The 19,266-nt window shown below is 40.6% G+C and overlaps 1 protein-coding gene across 1 annotated transcript in view; it reads right to left on the reverse strand.

The window, feature by feature from the left end:
- Nucleotides 1–917: 917 nt before the first annotated feature.
- Nucleotides 918–19,266, reverse strand: part of FAM241A (family with sequence similarity 241 member A) — a 31,039-nt gene continuing 12,690 nt past the window's right edge. The window contains exon 2 of the mRNA XM_045019892.1: nucleotides 918–4,817. Coding sequence (XP_044875827.1) covers nucleotides 4,572–4,817 — 246 coding nt within the window. The 3' untranslated portion in view covers nucleotides 918–4,571. The remainder of the gene's footprint in view (nucleotides 4,818–19,266) is intronic.

The following is a 19,266-nucleotide window of genomic DNA, read 5'->3' on the forward strand; positions in this document are numbered from 1 at the left end:
GATGGGAAATTAGTAGGGTGTGAACAAGTATTTTCATCATTGAGACAGAAAGGAAGGGTTGGATTTTCAGAGTATTGTGGTGAAACATGAACCTCTTCCACCTTTATTACCTTACAATAGACACCAAGTATATAAGTGCATTAGAAATAACCATACCGATTAGAGTATTTCTAAGACCCTCCCTTTTGAAACTATTCAAATATTGCACTTACATTTCAATGTATAGTATATAGAGTAGTATAAACAAGGCATTGTGTATATGAAATTTTAGTTTGTATTGTCTTCACTAGTGCTTTTTATGTAGCCTTTTGTAAACTAGGTAAATATCTAGGGTGAGTTGCTGTACCCCTTGTAAAATCTCTGCCTACCTATCGACTATGCATACCCCCTGGTTGAGAACCACTGGTAGAGACGTGCATTTTTTGGAATGGCCTGAAATGAAACAACTTCTGGGTTGAGGAATGAGAGAGAACGAACTGTTTGAAGTGGATCCACTTCAGTATGTCTTGGGCTGTGTATCATTCACGAGCGTTAAACAAAAATGTCTATTTAGAGGTCTACAAATTATGGGCTTATTAAGTATCTCTCATGCTACTGACCAAATCTAGTTCCTCCACAGGTTGCACTCTTAACCAGAAAACCCTCCAGACACTGATGCTGTAACGAGACTACACAGGTTTTTGGAATGAGACAGTTTATATTCTTTGACATATAGTTATGTGATGCTGTATGCAGTTACCAACAGCTGCTACAGTCCACTGATGAGCACTTGTGTACTCTTCCATAGCTGATTTACAATAATATTAAATTCAGTTGAAATCAGTGGATTATCAAGACATATCAGATACATTTTATTAATCAGTTTGCTGCTTCCAAATGTAAGAGAGAACAACACAGAGGGGAAAAACAAATTCATGTGAGGACAGAATACATTTTATTAGAAAGAGTAACAAAGTGCTTTCAATAAGACTTATTTCACACAAATATCTCCAGGAAACAACATTTTCCCCCTTATGGACAGTTTCAATGTGTCAATTTTCAGTACAAATGAGGTTCTACCAGCTTTGCTGTATGTGCAGTTTCCTTACTGTACATAGTAATTCAAACATTTATGCATCTGAAGGCTCTTTTGGAGACACAGTAATAGTTCTACAGAAATCTTATCATCTGCCCCAAAGACCAATAAGGATTACATATTTCATTATTTAATGTCAATTTGGATGATGTAATTCTTTTATACAATCATTGTATACAAACATACATAGACACACGTAATTAGAACTAGAGAGAGAGAGAGACTGACAGTCGTCTGTATTCATGTTAATGATTTTCAGCATGAGACTATACCCCTTGTATCCAAACAAAATTTACATTCACCCTTTATTTCTGGAGTAGGGACTCTCTTCTGCATTCTTTGCAAGTCCAAAACTCCCAGTGACTTCAAACTGTAGTTTGGGGGTGGGGTGGGGGGGAGAAGCAATGCAAAGGCTGCTCATACATTTTCTCACAATTTGACAATACATTTTCTTTTGATACACATCTTTGTTCCGTTATGTTGCTCATTTAAAACCATTTTCAATATAGTGGAACGTCTTCCCCAGTTCACTCTCAAAAATAAAAAAAACAAAAAAAAACCCAAAACAGGGCAGGGAAATGCTGTAACATATAGATATTAAAGGCAGACAATCCTGTATAAAATACTTTTTATGTGGGGGCTTGTTTGGTTTTTTTAGGGTCATAAAAATGCAGATATGAAAGACTTGTAGGGCAGGATATAGTCTTCTTCAAAAAAGAGGACAGACACAGGTGACACTCCTTTTGAACTAAAATCAAGTGTAAAGAACCACCTTTCACGAATGTGTGGTACATGATGTGTGGGAAGGAGAGCTGCTGGGATGATTATATGCATGTTCTTTGTGATCATTAACATGCACAGACAACAAATTATATGCAGGTAACTACATTGTCTTCCCTACTTCATTTCTGTACCTATGACCAAGCAGCCTCACCTTTGGCCAGCTATTCCTTAAGTTCCAAAACAATGGAAGGTTTCCTTTCATTTCAGGAAATCAGTGTATTCTGCATCACAACACAGTCTGTGTGCACAGAGTCTCAGCAACAGGGACTATCCTACAAGACACTGACCTTTTCCCTACGAAGCAAAAGAGTGTGGATGAAATGTCCTGAATAATAACTTGTATGGGAGGAAAAAGGCATGACGTGTAAAAAATAAGCACATTTTGTAATACAGCCCATATATACATATATAGATACACAGACAAAACCACAACTATACACAAACAATACACAAACATACTATGTATATTACATTATTTTTAAAAGAATTTTTAAATATTTATCCTTAGGCACTTGTGGGTCGAGAGCTCCTGCCATTAAATTCAAATTGTATTTATGCTTAGCTTTTGGAAATCCAGATTTCCAGCAATGTTTGAGTAAAGCACATCTATGAATATTTTACGATGTACAGTATTCCCATGTCATCAGTATACTTATTTTACTCATGTACAGACTGATAAGTTTTTTAACCTGGGCCCAGTCGACACACACTTACAGCTGAGCTTAAGTTCCCACATGCAAACAGTCTCATTAATGCAGTGGGGCTACTTATAGAGGTAAACATATGCATAAAGTGTTGTAGGATTGGGGCCTTAGTGCTTAAAACCACAAATAGTAATTGATTTCAATGGCTGGAAAAGTTTACAAGGAATGGCTCCATCGGCCCTGCAACTGGATCAATGTGTGCAGGCCATGGAATCCAACAGGACTCCATGTGGACATAAGAATCTTCCTAAGGACCTAGTTAACTTAAGGATTGGGGCAATAGGGATTGTTTTCATTGAGTTCAATGGTCTTTGGATTAAGCCTACAGTTTGTAAACAACTAAAAACTACACAAGGTTAAGGTTTGTCCATCCAAAAATATTTGCAAAAAACTAATGGAAAGTAGCATTTCAAATGCTTACATCTTAAACTGTAAACTGCTTTATTTAAACAAATGGAAATGAAAAAATGCATACGATAGGGTCAATTCTGTATTTAAAATAAATACAGTTTTGAGCAGTGCTAAATTGTTAGCCTATTTAGTGAAGATTTTCTCTGGCCTTTCCTCTGCTCAGCACTTCTCAGGATTGGATCCTACATTATCAAAGTGGATTTTACAGATTTATTTTAAAACTCTATACAATATTATATCTTATTCTCTGATATTTCAGCTTACAACATGAATCTCTAAGATGGTATATTTCCAAATCAAACACCAAAAATTCCTGAGTAAGACTGCAGTTGAAATCTATCTATACTTATCTTACTTGCGTAATTGCTCATATCTTACATTAGGGCCTGCGTCTGCTGTGCTTGCACAAGCAAAGCTTGCATCTAAGTTAGGATTGGGCCCAAACTGCAGTAAATCAGAATCATCATCAAAGTTGATAGATCCACATTTAATACTAGTAATACAACCCTCCTGCATATGATGTGTAGAGGGGCTGTGGTCAGTATTCAAGCACATTAGCTGGAATAGTAGTTGCAGGGGTGGGGATTTATATTTATTTGCAAAGTCCCCAAATTATTTCCTCGAAGAGAACTGTTTTGATATTTAAAAAAAGGCATTAATGGCCACAGCCAAGCACATGTAAGTAGACCTAGGCCTGGTCTACACTAGAAACGTTGCCAGCACAGCAAAGTCAGTTAGGGGTGTGATTTTTTTTCCCTGACAATTATATATTGGCAAAAGCCTTAGGGTAGATACAATAATACTGGCAACAGTACTTTTTTGCCAGTATAAGCTAAGCCTACCGGAGGAGGATTTGCTGGTACAGTTATGTCGGTATAGCTAGACTGACAACCCTTTTCTAATGTAGGCCTGGCATTACAGTAACAAACGAATGTGTGCGCACACACATGCAAGCCAGTGGAGGAACACATTTTTATTTAGTTAACAGATTTATGAGTCCAGCTTTCAAAAAGCTTACAGGAGAACAATGTAAAGATAACAGAACATATATCTCATGGTTATGTGTACTCTTCAAAACAAAGAGGCATTTCCACTACACAAGCGTCATTTCAAAATATCAGCCACACCACAGAAGAGAGGCTGACCCCATTCAGATGGAGGTGTTTTTATACCACATTTAATAAAAAGACAACCTAGGACTGAGCCCTCAAGGTTGCAATGGCTCACATACCCTCACTCAGGGCTTGTCCACACTGAGTTAGCATTTGACTTGCTAGTGTGCAGTAGATTCACACCCTGGCTTGCCGTGTACTAACTTACTGTGTTGACAAGCCCTTCAAAAGAGTAAGTTACTTTGGACAGTACCATTATTAGGAGTATATCCTTTTCATTCCCTTTGGAGATGTGCTAGGACTGTTGACTTCCTTAAAAATGCGTATGTAATTTTAGTCTGAATGTAGAAACCTCACAAATGTAATGTGTAGCATGATTTGGAAAACTGCAGCTTTTAATATGCCGGTGTTCTTTGCTTAAACACACAAATCCATTGAAAGGTGATATGGTTGTAATATGTTATCCAACAGGCCATTCACCATACTCTACTGTTGCACGTAAATAATGACAAGGCACAGAACAGCAACGAGTCCAAGAGCTTGTAAGCCAAGGAACCAAAGCATAACCCAGAAGAATATGATTATTACAGGTTCCACAATCCGTTCTCCAAAATACATCCTCGTGAAGCCTATGCTGATAAGCCTTTTGTTTAGTTCACCAAAGAGAGTCCCCATCTTTTTACAGTCATCTATAACAGGCTCTACAGTGTGATTTCTTTGTTCTTGCTGGACCTGCAGATAGAAAATAAAATCAGGAAATAGTTTGGACATATATAATATAGATATATATGATACTATTATTACTGTCTCTTGCAATTTACAAACATCTCGTCTGTTTCTACTTTCAAGAATTAGAAAAAAAAAGTCAAAAGTATATGTAAAAAGGAACTCATTAAATTCAGTACCTGATATGAGTTACATATTTTAACATAGTCAATAATGAATACAGTGGATTCATTGAAAAGTCATTGCCAGTAAGACTTTAGAACCACTGAACCTCCATGAATAACCTCTACGAGCAGACTACAACCCATTACGTATTTTGCAAAAGACAAAGAAACTGAAGGGATTTGTATTATTGAAAGATGGCCAGGGAAGACAATGGGCGAGGCTAGCAACAGGGAAAGCTGAAATTCATCCTAGTGTGAAGACATGGTACAAGAAGTTGTGGAAACCTCCCAGTATTTCTGGAGGTAGGAGTAGGCAGCAAAAGGGGTTTAGGAAAATCACAGGTGGAGCAGTACCACCAGGGAACCTTTGCACCGTTAAAGGGGGCTCCACACTAACTCCAAATGGGACAGATTAGAGGGGGGCAACTGGATCTTCACTTATGCAGACCCAGTGGTACAAACACCATTGTACAAGAGCCATAGAGGGCCAGAAGTCACCATTCTATCACATGGGTTAGAACAGCAGCTGCAGAGCTGGGACAGCTCCATGAAATTACTTGTGCAAAACCTAAATACTTGGGATTTGAGTGAAGAGGGGTGAATTTCATGTTCAATGAGCACACTTTCAAGATGATAAAGTAGCTCAGGCACATGATACTAATGGAAGCATCAGAAAAAGCAATCACAGCATAGAAGAAGCTACTCATCAATATTTTAGTCAACAAATCAATATTTCCAACAACAGGCTGGTTGTAAACCCTAATTATAGTTACTAAGTGTTCATCATAAAGCAAAGTTTCTGGAACAGGGAGTACTGTGTCAAGTCTGGATTTATATTCCAAAGCTGATTTCTAACTGCAGCTTCAATTATATCTAAGGGTAGAAATCCTTCTATTTCCGGTGGTTACAGCAGATAGTAATGGGCTTCCTGACAGAGACTACCTGGGTAACTGATAGTGGGATCTGGTCCCCATTACAGAATCTGATAACCTATCATTTTAAAATGCTGAATTCCCATTAGTATAAAGCACTGTACTCATGACAACAACAAACAACAAAAGATAATCCAACAGTCTAAGCTTTTCCCAAACTAGATATTAGGTCACATGGAGAACCTTCATATGGAATGAAAGCTTGGTTGTAGGAGTGCTGTAGCAAAAGTAGGAACAGTAATGAAGAGAGACCAAACATTTGTAACAGTCCATTGCAGTTCTACAGGTTCGTGTGTGTAAAATTCATTTTTCCTACTTGCCAGATCACAAAATTATTTGTTTTGAGCTTCTAGACTTTATCTCAGAAAGAGACAGGCAGGGAAAACATACCCAGTGGTTAAATATTTTGTGTAGTTACTACGCAGGCTCACACAGTAGGCAGATTGTTGCCTAAGATTGGAACTCCGCTAACTGGACAAACTTATTAAAAGCCACCCTCCTTTTTTCTCCTCACCTAATTTCTCATACCTAGGTCTGCTTTTCAAGGGGCACAAAAACCACACCTGGTGGCACTTTGGGTCCAATCCTGCTCCCAATGAAATCAATATTAAATCTCCCAGTAACTTCAGGAGTGCAGGATCAGATTGCAGAATGTTTAAGCCTGAATCTCTTTTGTGTACAACCCTTAAGCTTCCATAGGAAGGATGCTTGCCACATTGAGAGTCTGTTCTTGTCCCCTTCTGTCCTCTTGTGTAACAGAGGGAGTTGCCTAAAAGACAGATGTCACACTAATATGCCAGCTAGTATATTTATTGAGGGAAGGATATGTAGGGGGAAAAAGTGCAAAAAACTGATCTCACTCTGTCATTCACACGCAGAGGCTTGCAGGTAAGGTCTATATTGCAGCTCCAGGGACCACAGTGAGCCTGCATGGAACGATACCACACATGTGGCTGGAGATACTTTCCATGTGCAATGCTGATACAGACAGAATACTTCTGGAAGTGCCTGTAGGAGTAACTCCTACACCTTCCAGGAAAACAGCATCCTCTATCCCAACACAGGTCTTGGACAGCTGCCCAGAGCAGAATGGGGTAGGGCCACATCCCATGAGGTTTGTCCAATACCAATGCAATGACTTCCCTGATACTTGCACTCCCTGATACGGGAGGATAGCAGCCAAGATCCAGGCTACACCATGCTCAGTTGGCCTCTTGGACAAAGGCAAAATCTTTAGCAAGTTCCCTAAATGAGCCATCACCTGATCAGGCCAACAGTTCTGAACTATCTTCAGTCTCCACAAGGAGGACAGAACAAATTTTGATAGCTCGGAGGAAACAACTGAAAACACTAAATAGTTCATCCCTGAATTTACTGACGTGACTTCTTCCCCATAACATAGATTAACACTATCGAGTACTGTCAGATTTTTGGTGGAGAGGCACATATCAAACTTAGTTGAGGACTGCCTGGAGTTTTACTTTTGTCTTACATGTCTTATACATTTTTGTTATCACATGAATTAGTCCCAGGCCATTGCTGGGAAAGCCTGGAGTCCTTGCCTTTCTCATATTATTTTACTCTGAAAAGTTGAAGCCAGCAAAATCACATACGTTTTATTACATCAGAACAATGAATAAATACAATAGTCTATTAATCTGTAATAGTCCATATTACAAAATTTAAAAAGTCTCTTCTAGAACATTTAAAAAAAAAAAGAGAGGCATTTACTTCATTCCCCACTTCTTAAGCACTGATACAAACAATTTTTTATTCCTGAATCTCTATGGTAAAATAGATACTGAAGCACATTAAAACTAGAACAAAGGCCTTCATTGTATGGTATGTTTAGTATGGCAGAATAAATGTCACCCATTTTTCTGATACTTTATAATCTGCCACAGATATTACAGTAACTTTCAAAATGAGATTCTTAATCTAGAGGAAAGCTGCTAAAGCAGTTAGTATGTTAGTAATCTTTTCGTTAGACTGAAAAAAATCGAATAAAGAGAAATAATATAGGACTCTCCTCAATAATTCAACATATTTCTAAACTAGTCTCTGTACTGATCGGAGTTAAAATTAAAATTTGAAAATGTGCTTCAAAGACTTCTGAGATGAGCAATTCTGCTTCAGCAGGGTATCAAAAAACAAGTAAAACTGAAAACAGATTACCAGCCATAAAACATAGATGGCACATTTTTCTTCACTAATGCTGCATAATCATTTCACGTTCTTGCCAAGTACTTCCTTTACCAGTGGAGCTACAGTTGGACTACTGTTAACATAAAACTCCAACAATTGGTTACGATACTTCAGACTGCTAAAGAAATATTACTAAATAAAGCTTAAATTTATTCCCAAGTAATCCCGTTGAATTTAACTAGAATACTAAGCAGCATAAAGTTATGTAAATTGTCAATGTTTGTAGGACTGCAGAGTTAGTGAGTGTATATTATCTTTGTTCAAAAATGAACTTTCAAACACTTAGATTATCTGTCACTGTTTTAGACCCTTATTCATGATTGAGTGCCACGAGACTATTCACACGGTTAAAGTTAGGCGTGTCTTTAAGTACCTTGCTGAATCAGGCCAGGCCTTTGTGAGTGCTGCCATACTATAACAATGTTTTCAAAAGAGAAAAAAAAATGGTTACTCACGTTCTCGTAACTCTTGTTCTTCGAGAGGTGTTGTTCATGTCCATTCCAATCAGGTGTGTGAGAGTGGCAGTCAGAAGATTTCCCCCCTAGCAGTATCCGTCAGGTCGGTCCAGGCCCTACCAACCTGCCACCCTCTCAGTTCCATCTTGCTGGCTACTCCGACAGAGGGGGTGGGTGGGTGGGTGGGTATTGGAATGACATGAACACCACATCTGGAAGAACAACAGTTACGAGAAAGTCAGAGCTGTCCACTAACTGGAGCACTGCTTTACTGAAGGCCGCATTGTCTCTGGCCTGTTGGGTAATCGCATAATACATGGTGAAAGTATGTATGGAGGAACACGTTGCTGCTCTGCATATTTCCTGGATCGGGACTTGCGTCAGAAATGCAGCTAAAGAAGCTTGTGCCCTAGTGGAGTGCACTGTGATCGGAGGGGCAGGCACCTTTGCCAGGTTATAGTATTCACAGATGCAGGACGTAATCAACGAGGAAATTTGTTGGGAGGAGACTGGAAGACCCATCATCCTGTCTACCACAACCACAAACAGTTGAATGGACTTCTTAAACAGTTTAGTTCTTTCAGTGTAAAAGGTTAGCGCTCTGCGGACCTCCAATGAGCAAAGCCTCTGCTCTCTGCCGCTCAAGTGCAGCTTAGGATAGAACATAGGGAGGAAGTTGTCCTGGTTGATGTGAAACTGGGAGACAACCTTCGGGAGAAAAGCTGGATGTGGCCTGAGTTGAACCCTATCCTTATAGAACACGGTGTAAGGGGGCTCTGATGTTAGGGCCTTGAGCTCATATACCCTCCTGGCTGAGGTTATCGCTACCAGAAGTGCCACCTTGTATGACAGGTAGAGCAGGGAACACGTCACCAGCGGTTCAAAGGGCAGACCCATCAATTTGGAAAGGACCAGATTGAGGTCCCAGGTTGGAGTCAGTTTCCAGATGAGACCTTTCAGGAAACGGCTGACCATAGGAGTTAGCAAACACCGACCGGCCCTCTCAACCTGGATGGAAGGCAGAGAGGGCAGCCAAGTGAACCCTTATTGACGACATGGACAAAGATGTGCTTGAGATGGAGAAAGTAGTCCAGTATGAGTGGTATAGAGGTGAGCATCGGGGACAAGTGATGCTGCGCCAACCAGACTGAGAATCTCTTCCACTTGGCAAGGTAGGTAGCCCTGGTGGAGGGTTTCCTATTGCCAAGGAGGACTTGTCTAACTGGGTCCGACCAGGAGAGCTCTGTGGGGTTCAGAGATGAAGTTTCCACGCTGTGAGGTGCAACAACTCGAGGTTCAGGTGCTGGAGATGGCTGTGATCCTGAGTTATTAAGTCCGGGAGGAGTGGCAAGGTAACTGGGGCTTCCACGGACATTTCCAGGAGAGATGTGTACTAGTGTTGACGGGGCTAGGCTGGAGCTATCAATATCATTGAAGCCTCTTCCCTCCGTATCTTGAGGAGCACCTTGTGAATGAGAGGGATGGACGGAAACACATATAGGAAACGGCCTCCCCATGGAAGGAGGAACGCGTTTGCGATGGAGCCCGGACTGTGATTCAGGAAGGAGCAAAACTACTAGCACTTCCAGTTTTGTTGTGTGACGAACAGGCCCATCTGGGGAAAGCCCCACCGTTGGAAGATGGAGTTCGCGATGTCTGGGCATAGGGATCACTCGTGGCCGTGAAAAGATCTGTTGAGACAGTCCGTCAACTCATTCTATACTCCTGGGAGGTACAACACTTGCAGGAGTATCGAATGAGCTACACAAAGGTCCCACAGCATGAGGGCTTCCTGGCACAGGGGAAAGGAGTGTGCACCCATTTGTTGATATAGAACACTGCCGTGGTGTTGTCTATCATGACTGATACACATAGAATGTTAAGGTTGGAAGAGACCTCAGGAGGTCATCTAGTCCAATCCCCTGCTCAAACCAGCAACTAAATCATTCCAGCCAGGGCTTTGTCAAGCTGGGCCTTAAAAACCTCTAAGGATGGAGATTCCACCACCTCCCTAGGTAACCTATTCCAGTGCTTCACCACTCTCTTAGTGAAATATTGTTTCCTAATTTCCAACCTAGACCTCTCCACTGTTACTTGAGACCATTGCTTCTTGTTCTGTCATTTGCCACCACTGAGAACAGCCTAGCTCCATTCTGTTTAGAACCCCCCTTCAGGTAGTTGAAGGCTGCTATCAAATCCCCCCTCACTCTTCTCTTCTGCAGACTACAGAACCCAAGTTCCCTCAGCCTCTCCTCGTAAGTCATGTGGCCCAGCCCCCTAATTGTTTTCATTGCCCTCCACTGGACTCTCTCCAATTTGTCCACAATCCTTCTGTAGTGGAGGGACCAAAACTGGACATAATACTCCAGGTGTGGCCTCACCAGTGCTGAATAGAGGGGAATAATCACTTCTCTCGATCTGCTGGTAATGCTTGACAAGTGGACTCAGAAAGTCTGGCATGCCAGGCGCACAGCTCTTAGCTCTCTGATATTGATGTGGAGAGCGAGTTCCACCTGAGACCTCGTGTCCTGAGGTGTCTCAGATGTGCTCCCCAGCCCAAGGCTGAAGCGTCTGTCACTAGTGAGAGGGACAGCTGAGGACCGGTGAAGGGACCCATGCATACACTACCTGCGGGTCAAGCCACCACTGAAGGGAGTCGAGGACCAGGCGAGGCAGAATCACGACCCTGTCCAAACTGTCCTTAGCTGGCCAATACACCGAGGCTAGCCACAATTGGAGAGGCTGGAGTCTGAGCCTGGTATGTTGCACCACATAGGTACAAGAGGCAACATGTCCTAGAAGTTTCAGGCAATTCCTTGCTGTGGTGGGGGAAACTGCCTGAGACTTCGAATGATGTTGCCTAGGGCCTGAAATTTTGCTTCCGGGAGGTATGCCCTGGCGTGTGTTGAGGCCAGCACTGCCCCCATGAACTCTATCCACTGAACAGGGGACAGAGTCAATTTCCCTATGTTCAGGTTAAGGCCCAGTTCATTAAACGTTGTTCTTATGAAGTAGACTTGTGCCTCCACTTGACCCTGGAGTGGCCCTTGATCAGCCAGTGGTTGAGGAACGGGAACACCTGTACCTGGCATATGCATAGGAAGGTGGCCACGATTGCTATACACTTGGTAAACACACACGGGACCACTGACAGGCCGAACCGGAGGACTGTGACCTGGTAGTGTTTGTTGCTCACCACACACCTGAGATACCTTCTATGGGAAAGTGTAATTGCTATATGAAAGTATGCATCCTTCAAGTCGAGGGCAGCATACTAGTTCCCTGGATGCAAGGAAGGGATGATGGAGGCCAAAGAGACCATGTGGAACTTCAGTTTCCTCATGAACTTGTTGAGCTCTCACAGGTCTAGGATGGGCCTGAGCCCACCTTTGGCTTATGGTATTAGGAAATACCGGGAACAGAAGCCCTTGCCTTTCAGCTCCTGAGCAACCTCTTCAACTGCTCCTAGTGATAGGAGTGAGTGCACCTCCTGTATGAAGAGATGCTCGTGAGAAGGGTCCCTGAAGAGAGACGGGGAAGATGGGTGGAAGGGCAGAGAACTGGAGGGAGAATCTCCTTTCTACCGTGCGGAGCACCCAGCAGTCCGATGTGATACAGGCCCACACAGGGTAGAAAGGGGATAGTAGGGACGAGACGTTTAGGCGGGTTGGATCCAGTCCAAGTTCTGGTGTGCCGTCCTCATTCGCACCTTCAAAAGGCCTGCTTCTGGCCAGATGAAGGTTCAGACGGGCCAGAGCCCTGGCCCGAGGATGGGTGCAGCCTCTTCCTGCTGCTCCTGTTTCTCCTTCTTGAGCCATCTTGCCGGTTCTGCGGTTGGCAGAACCGTGGAGGAGGCTGCAGCCTAAAATGCCTCCACTGCATGGCAGGGTTGTGGAGGCCCAGCGATTTGAAGGTGGCACTTGAGTCTTTTTGGCTATGTAGCCCTTTATCCATCTTTTTGGAAAATGGAGTCACACCCTCAAAGGGGAGATCCTGGTCTGCTGGACCTTGTTTGGTAGACCTGATACTTGGAGCCAGGAGCTCCTTCTCATGGCAATCCCAGTAGACGTGGGTGGCCGAGTGGCCGCATCAGCCCTGTCCAGAGCGGCCTGCAGTGAAGCTCGGGAAATGAGCTTGCCCTCCTCCACCAGGGCCGAGATTTCAGCATGGGAGTCCTGTGGCAGCAGCTCTGCAAACTGACGTTGCCCTGCATGTATTGTAGCAGTACCTGCTGATAATGGCCTGCTGATTAGAAATACAGGGCTGCAAGCTGCCAGTGGAGTAGATCTTTCTACCAAAAAGGTCGAGTCGTTTTGCCTCCCGATTCTTTTTGGGGGAGGGGAGAGGGGGGTTGGTAGCCTTGGCACTCGCGTTGGTTAGCAGCGTCCATGACCAAGGAATCTGGTGGAGGATGGGTATACAAGTGCTAGTAAGCCCCGGGATGGCACAAAATAACATCTTTCATGGTGCTTAGGCATAGGGGGCAATGAAGCCGGGGTCTGCCATGAGGTTTTTGTGGTGTCAGCAATGGTCTTTATGAGGGGTAGGGCAATATATGCCGGTCCAGAAGGAGTGAGGATATCCACCATTGGATCTGCATCCTCCACTACCTTCTCCGCCTGAAGCCCAGGCCCTGGGCAACCCACCTCAACAATTGCTGTAGGACCCTGTTGTGGGGAGAGAGATGGAACCCTTTCCTCTCTTCCCTTTTCACTGACAGGAAAATGAAACTCTGTGAGTTGAAACTTGCCAAGTTTACACACATACAGGGCTGTTCCTACATAAGGGAGAATGGGACCCTCCAATTTTTTTCTAAACATACAACAGGTTAGATTTTTGATCACCCATATTTTCCAATGGGGAAGCTGGCTTCTGTAGTATTGTTCACCGAACTGTCAACATGGATGGATGATACCCTTTACTGTATTTACAAATAACCTTTTAAAATGATTTGTAGTAAATCTACATAACTAAATGTAACAATTAACATTTATTTTACTGTGTATTACACGGACATATTACTTGGTGTACAGTGTTTCCTCTCTATGGAACAAAATATTATATCATGTCTATCATGTTGATATTGTATCATATCTATTATAGCAATCTGTTGCCTTATTTTCCTCTTTGCCTCCTTGCCCTGTGCTCCTTAATACCTACCAATTGATAACTTCATCACTCAGTTTCAGTTTTATTCTGTTTCTCAATTTATTAATATTTCAAATTTTGTTTAGCTCTTCAAAAATCTTGGGCTTTGCCAATGGAAATTTCCTTTTGTTCGTTATAATGAGCTAATTAGCCTGTCATTTGAACATTTATTGCCAAGTTTGTGTACATATACTGAAAGGTAAGATTGCCTTCACATGTTTATTGTATCAACCAGAGAGGCTCCTGTTAACCTCTCTTTGCATCTTCATCGTGTTCCTATTTAGTTTTTTTGTCTATGGAAACACTTCTGCCTTCATATTTTTAAATGACACCACTCTTAACTCTTGACTATCAATATTACAAGAGAGAATCAAACACATTTGCACACTGCTAAAACTCCCCCACCTCAAGTTAGGCAAGGATGTTCAGTAGCGATAAGACAAGACCGAGGAATACATTTTTCTGAACTGATGAGAGGTTTAAAGGGTGAACCTACAAGGCTTGATTATTTCATTCTTCCAAATAAATTATCCCACTCCCTTCCATCTTCAGATATTAAGTGTCCTCCCCGTTACCCCAATATTAATCCTTCGGACAGTACATTCAGATAAAAATTAATTAACCATGCTCTTTCTCAGCTGGAGTTCCTCAATAATTAAGCCTCTTGTGGATAAATGCATATAATGATCTATTCTGCCAGTTATTTTAGAAGCGCTCAAACATCTCTAAAATTGTGACCAAAATAACAATCTCAGGCTAATACTATATTATCTTTATGCAAATAAAGAGATTTTTTTAACCAGTTATTATTACATGTTTCTTAGGGCTGAATTACACACAAACTTGCACCTAAATAACTACATCAGTTTTAATTCACACCTTTTGTCATTTAAGTGAGTCTGTATATGGACACTCTTATTTAAATGTGCTTAACTGAAAAACCCCACTTCGATTCCAAAATGAGAGTGCCAACACACACAGTCTTGCACCAAAACAACAAATTAAAACTAATGTAGTTATTTCTATTAACCTGTGGCAAGTGTGTGTGTATATATGTATATTCTATATTTCAAAATCCTAAACTAAAGCAACTTAAGAGCTCATCCCCAAAACATTTAAATAAGTAAAGGAATTACCAGTATCTGACTGACCATTTCCCAAAAAATCAATTCTCAGTTTCTACCTAGGAAGGTTGCTTGTAAATATACATTCATGTTCAGCACATTGCAGAGATGACATGATATTTTAAAAACAAACAAACAAACATAAAATTCCAGGATCTTCAATACTCTTGCTTCCTTAGTACACTGGATTTTTTTTAAACACAGACTTTTATTTGCCCAAAGAATGCCAATAATTTTATTCAATGTTAAAAAAGGAAAATCTTCCAGGAATAGTAAAGGGCAGCAACATTAATCTATTAACTGGCATTATTATTTTAACCGCTTCCACCATTTTCTGCCATGACAAATAATTCCATTGCTGTTTCCCTTATGACTTTATAGCAATCCTTCTCCATTTTAACTATAAGAACTGTTGCCAAATACTTAGAGAAAAAATTTCCTAAATATTTAATCCACTCCACTGAATAACTATTCACTATACAGCACTATCATTTTGAGCATATAGGCCCCAATCCTGAAAGATTTAAGCATGTGCTCAACTTCAGTGGAACTATTCAGAGTACATAAAGTTAAGAATATGCGTGAGCCTTTTGAGGATTAGAGCTTTACTGACTTGAATCTAATCCTCAAAGTAATGTCAGTGGAAAGTCAGAGAAAGAACCAACAAAGAACGGCCAAACCTCCTAAAAAACCAATTTGTACATTGTAGTTTATTGAACCATCTTTTGTCTTTTATTGTAGAAACAATATTCACAGTGGTAGAATATACTCACAAAGGCTGCTGTGGTTATCCAACATCTCACCTTGCTTCAGCATTTAATCACCTAAAAAACCTGTTTATTGCTAGTAACTGAGCTTCACAATTACATTTTCACCAGTCGATAACACTATCTTTCCTAAAACCTGTATATTTCTGTGTCAAGTTTTAAAACAGGATCTTAACTATAGACATAACTATCAGCTCAGTCTGATTTATTTTTGCAGTTGCTTGTCTCTAGGGAACAGAACACTACTATAAAAACATGCTGTTAAAATATTTTAGGACATTTTCTTATATTGGCACACCCAGTAATCGAGTTAAGGTCTGTCAAACGCTTTTGAAGAATTAGCATAACTTTTTGCTTTGTGCTCTCTACAGATACTAATCTAACCTGGTGGCAGTGATCAACTGTATAAAAACAGCCTGCATAAATTGTTCAAAAGCACCTATATGGTTTAGGAGCATAAGTCCCACTTTCAAAAGTGATTTAGGCACTTAAGAGGCTATGGGCTTGTCTAAACGAACAATTAATTCATGGTAGGCTGAGGTGTAAATTTACCCCACATGAGCTTGCCATGCACTAAGTGTCCATGTAGACCCTGCTACCAAATACTAAAAGTTTCCTAGTGTGCTTTAATGTAACCTGCTTTGAAGTGGGAGGGGTTTAGCACAAATCCCACTGATTTACAATAGGTCGCGTGCTGCTAAATCACTAAGTTACTTTTGAAAATCTCGCCCTTATCTAATTAGCTATTCTGAAATTGCTTTACATAAAGACTAATACAGGTAGGTGAAGATCATACAATGATTAAATCAGAACATTTAACATTGCTGTCACAAATGTGCTTGCTTTTCAAGCTAGAATGTCCATACATCTTTGTAGCTGCTCAGTACAAAATATAATTTGAAGTCTCACTACATTTTACTTGGGGCAAGTTTGACATGCCATTCACAGACTTGCAAAACTGCCTGTGGTCTATTTTCAAGAAAGCACATGACAACTTTGTGGTTTACATACGGTTAGTAGGCAACACATTGTTTCTAACTAAAATGGTCTCTCTCCCCACCATCTCGTCCTGAATAGGGACCCAATGATGATAATCATTTTAGCCACTTAAAAAGTCAATATTATACATTAGATCACATTATAGCACATTAAAACATGATAAACTCCCAAATAAAATTTATGTATAAAAATCCCACCGTGAAATAGTATGATTCAAGCAACATTAAAACAAGATCGAGGAAACTTAGCTTTGAATTTTTACTTCTAAATAATTTAAAAGAAATTACTGTATAAATGTAAGGCTAACAACATTATTTGCAAATATCTCTTTTCCAAGGCCCAATTCTGTAAGGTGCTGCATGACCTCTGTTCCTACTGAAGTTATTATGGGTGCAGGGTTATGTCACAGGGAGTTCCAGTGATACTACTTGCAGAGTAACGCACTACTTATAAGTAAGGATGGAAGAATTGGACATATAGGAAACTAACTTTTCAAGCTCAGGAAGTTAGTTCTTTCTATTGCACATTGCAGGGTGGAGTATGTTAATATAGAGGGGCTTTCATTTTTCACTTTCTGTTATCTACAAAACAAGTTTGCTAAAGGGCGTCAACAATGAACAGAAGAGAAAGCAGATGAATTAAGATAACTAACTTCATCGGAGCATTGCAGCAATGACTATGGTTGATATTACAGTTTTAGTATAAGTCCCTGTTTACAGACATTTAAGTTTCTGAAGAAACACGATCTGGTCCAACCTCTACCACATCTGTTCTTAGTTTAAAAATTACTTTTTGTATGGGGAAAAACCATAAGTTATTGAGCTTGGTGCAGGAATTACTGGGTGAAATTCAATGGACTGTGTTGTGCAAGTCAGACTAGGTGATTATGGCCTTAAAGTCTACGAAATAAAACTTGATTCAGCCATTTTTAAGTTACCGGAGTATTTCAAAACAAATCAAAACAAAAATAAATCACGATTTTTCATGCTTTAAGAGATTTTAACTGCACTTTTGTGTGCTCAGATTTCAAATAGATGGGTTATTTTAAAAAAATCTCATCACAGAGTGAGTGTCCCACAACAGCAGAAGAGTTGAACTGACTAGAATTCTATCAGTTTCACTCTTCTCTTCTTGTTAGTACAACATCAGCATCATCTGAAGGAGCAGTAGAAGAAGTGTGAATTCCCTTAGTGGGGGAATGTCTAAACATATAGTGGTGTGAGAAAATGTGAGATTCCCATAAACTTTTGCCAATTTAAAACCACTGTATTTTTAAGGTTAGGGAGAAAATGCAAAACTTAGAACTAGGGGTTGTGGAGGAAGGAAGAGAAAAGATAGAGGGAGTTAAAAAAAAAAAAAAGGGGGGGGGACTGCCACTGAGTAATGGGAAAAAAAATATTTCCACCAGAAACAACAGCTCTCGTCAGGTTACAGACAAGAAGCACTATCTCCAGAATAGCTGATTCAACTATCAAGACATGCATAAGCCATAAATAAGGACAAGTCACATGCACAAAGTTACCAAAAGAAAGAAAGAATGGAAAGAATAGCATACTTAAGATTATCACCACATTCACCTTAAATGTGTGTGTGTGTGTGTGGGGGAAGCTTTGGATTTAAATCTGAATTGATATTTAATAATAAATGTCTAAAAGGCACAAAGAAAAAAAAGGTTGGTACCATTAAATGGCGGGGAGGAGGGAAGCAAGACCACAAATTTTTCCTGCAGTTTCTAGCATTCACATAACCCAGCTACTAATTTTATCTCACTAAGGGTTATTTTCGCGTCAAGAAGCAGTGTGTATGGCATGCATACTTAAATGTCAAAAAATGCCTATGAAACTTGACCTTTCAGCTTTATATTTATTTGCTGAAAAATACTCAACATTAAACACAGGAAGTTCTAAAGATGTGACAAAGCAGGGTCTCTAGAAAATACAAGGTAAAATGAAGTTCTTAAGTCTAACTCTGACCAAAATTACCAGAAAACAGATTACGAAAGCAGATGTCAGAGATATTCATGAAGGAATCAATCATGAGCACCTTCACCTCCCACGGAAGGACCCAAAGTATGTAACCAGGCTTCGTATTCAGAGTAACACAACAATCAAGACTGGGAAACAGAATCCTAAGCACAAACATGTAACGGATGTTTGCTGGATATGCAGCCGCTAATACAACACATGGAGGAGTGGAATACCCAACTCTCCATGCACTCAGAGTAATCTGCTAGATAGATCAAGATGGTGGTTTGGCTAGATTGTGATTCCCATTTGCCACAGATACCCCTCTGACAATCGCTTGGGCTACCTACATATAGCCTCTGTCTGCATTCCTGCAGACTACCTCCACTGAGATCTGCTCTGTGCCATGCATAGGCACTCTGCTTCCTAATGCTGTATGTTCTCAAACCAGAGCAGTTCTGCTGTTTCTTAAGCTTTCCACTGCCCTGGGGAGGGTCAGGATTTCAACCTGTTTCCAAACATAACTTTGAATAACAACAACAAAATAATAAAATATTATTACTTATTATTATTATTATTATTATTTTACTTGGTTAAACACAACAGGATTTGGCTCAGAGTTAACCAGAAAGGATATTTTTGCTTTTCTTATTTTCCTCCCTCTTCTATTGTTAAGTTAGAACGGAGCATCATACAG

The sequence above is a fragment of the Mauremys mutica genome, chromosome 5 (genome assembly GCF_020497125.1).
Source record: "Mauremys mutica isolate MM-2020 ecotype Southern chromosome 5, ASM2049712v1, whole genome shotgun sequence".
Classification (NCBI taxonomy): Eukaryota; Metazoa; Chordata; order Testudines; family Geoemydidae; genus Mauremys; species Mauremys mutica.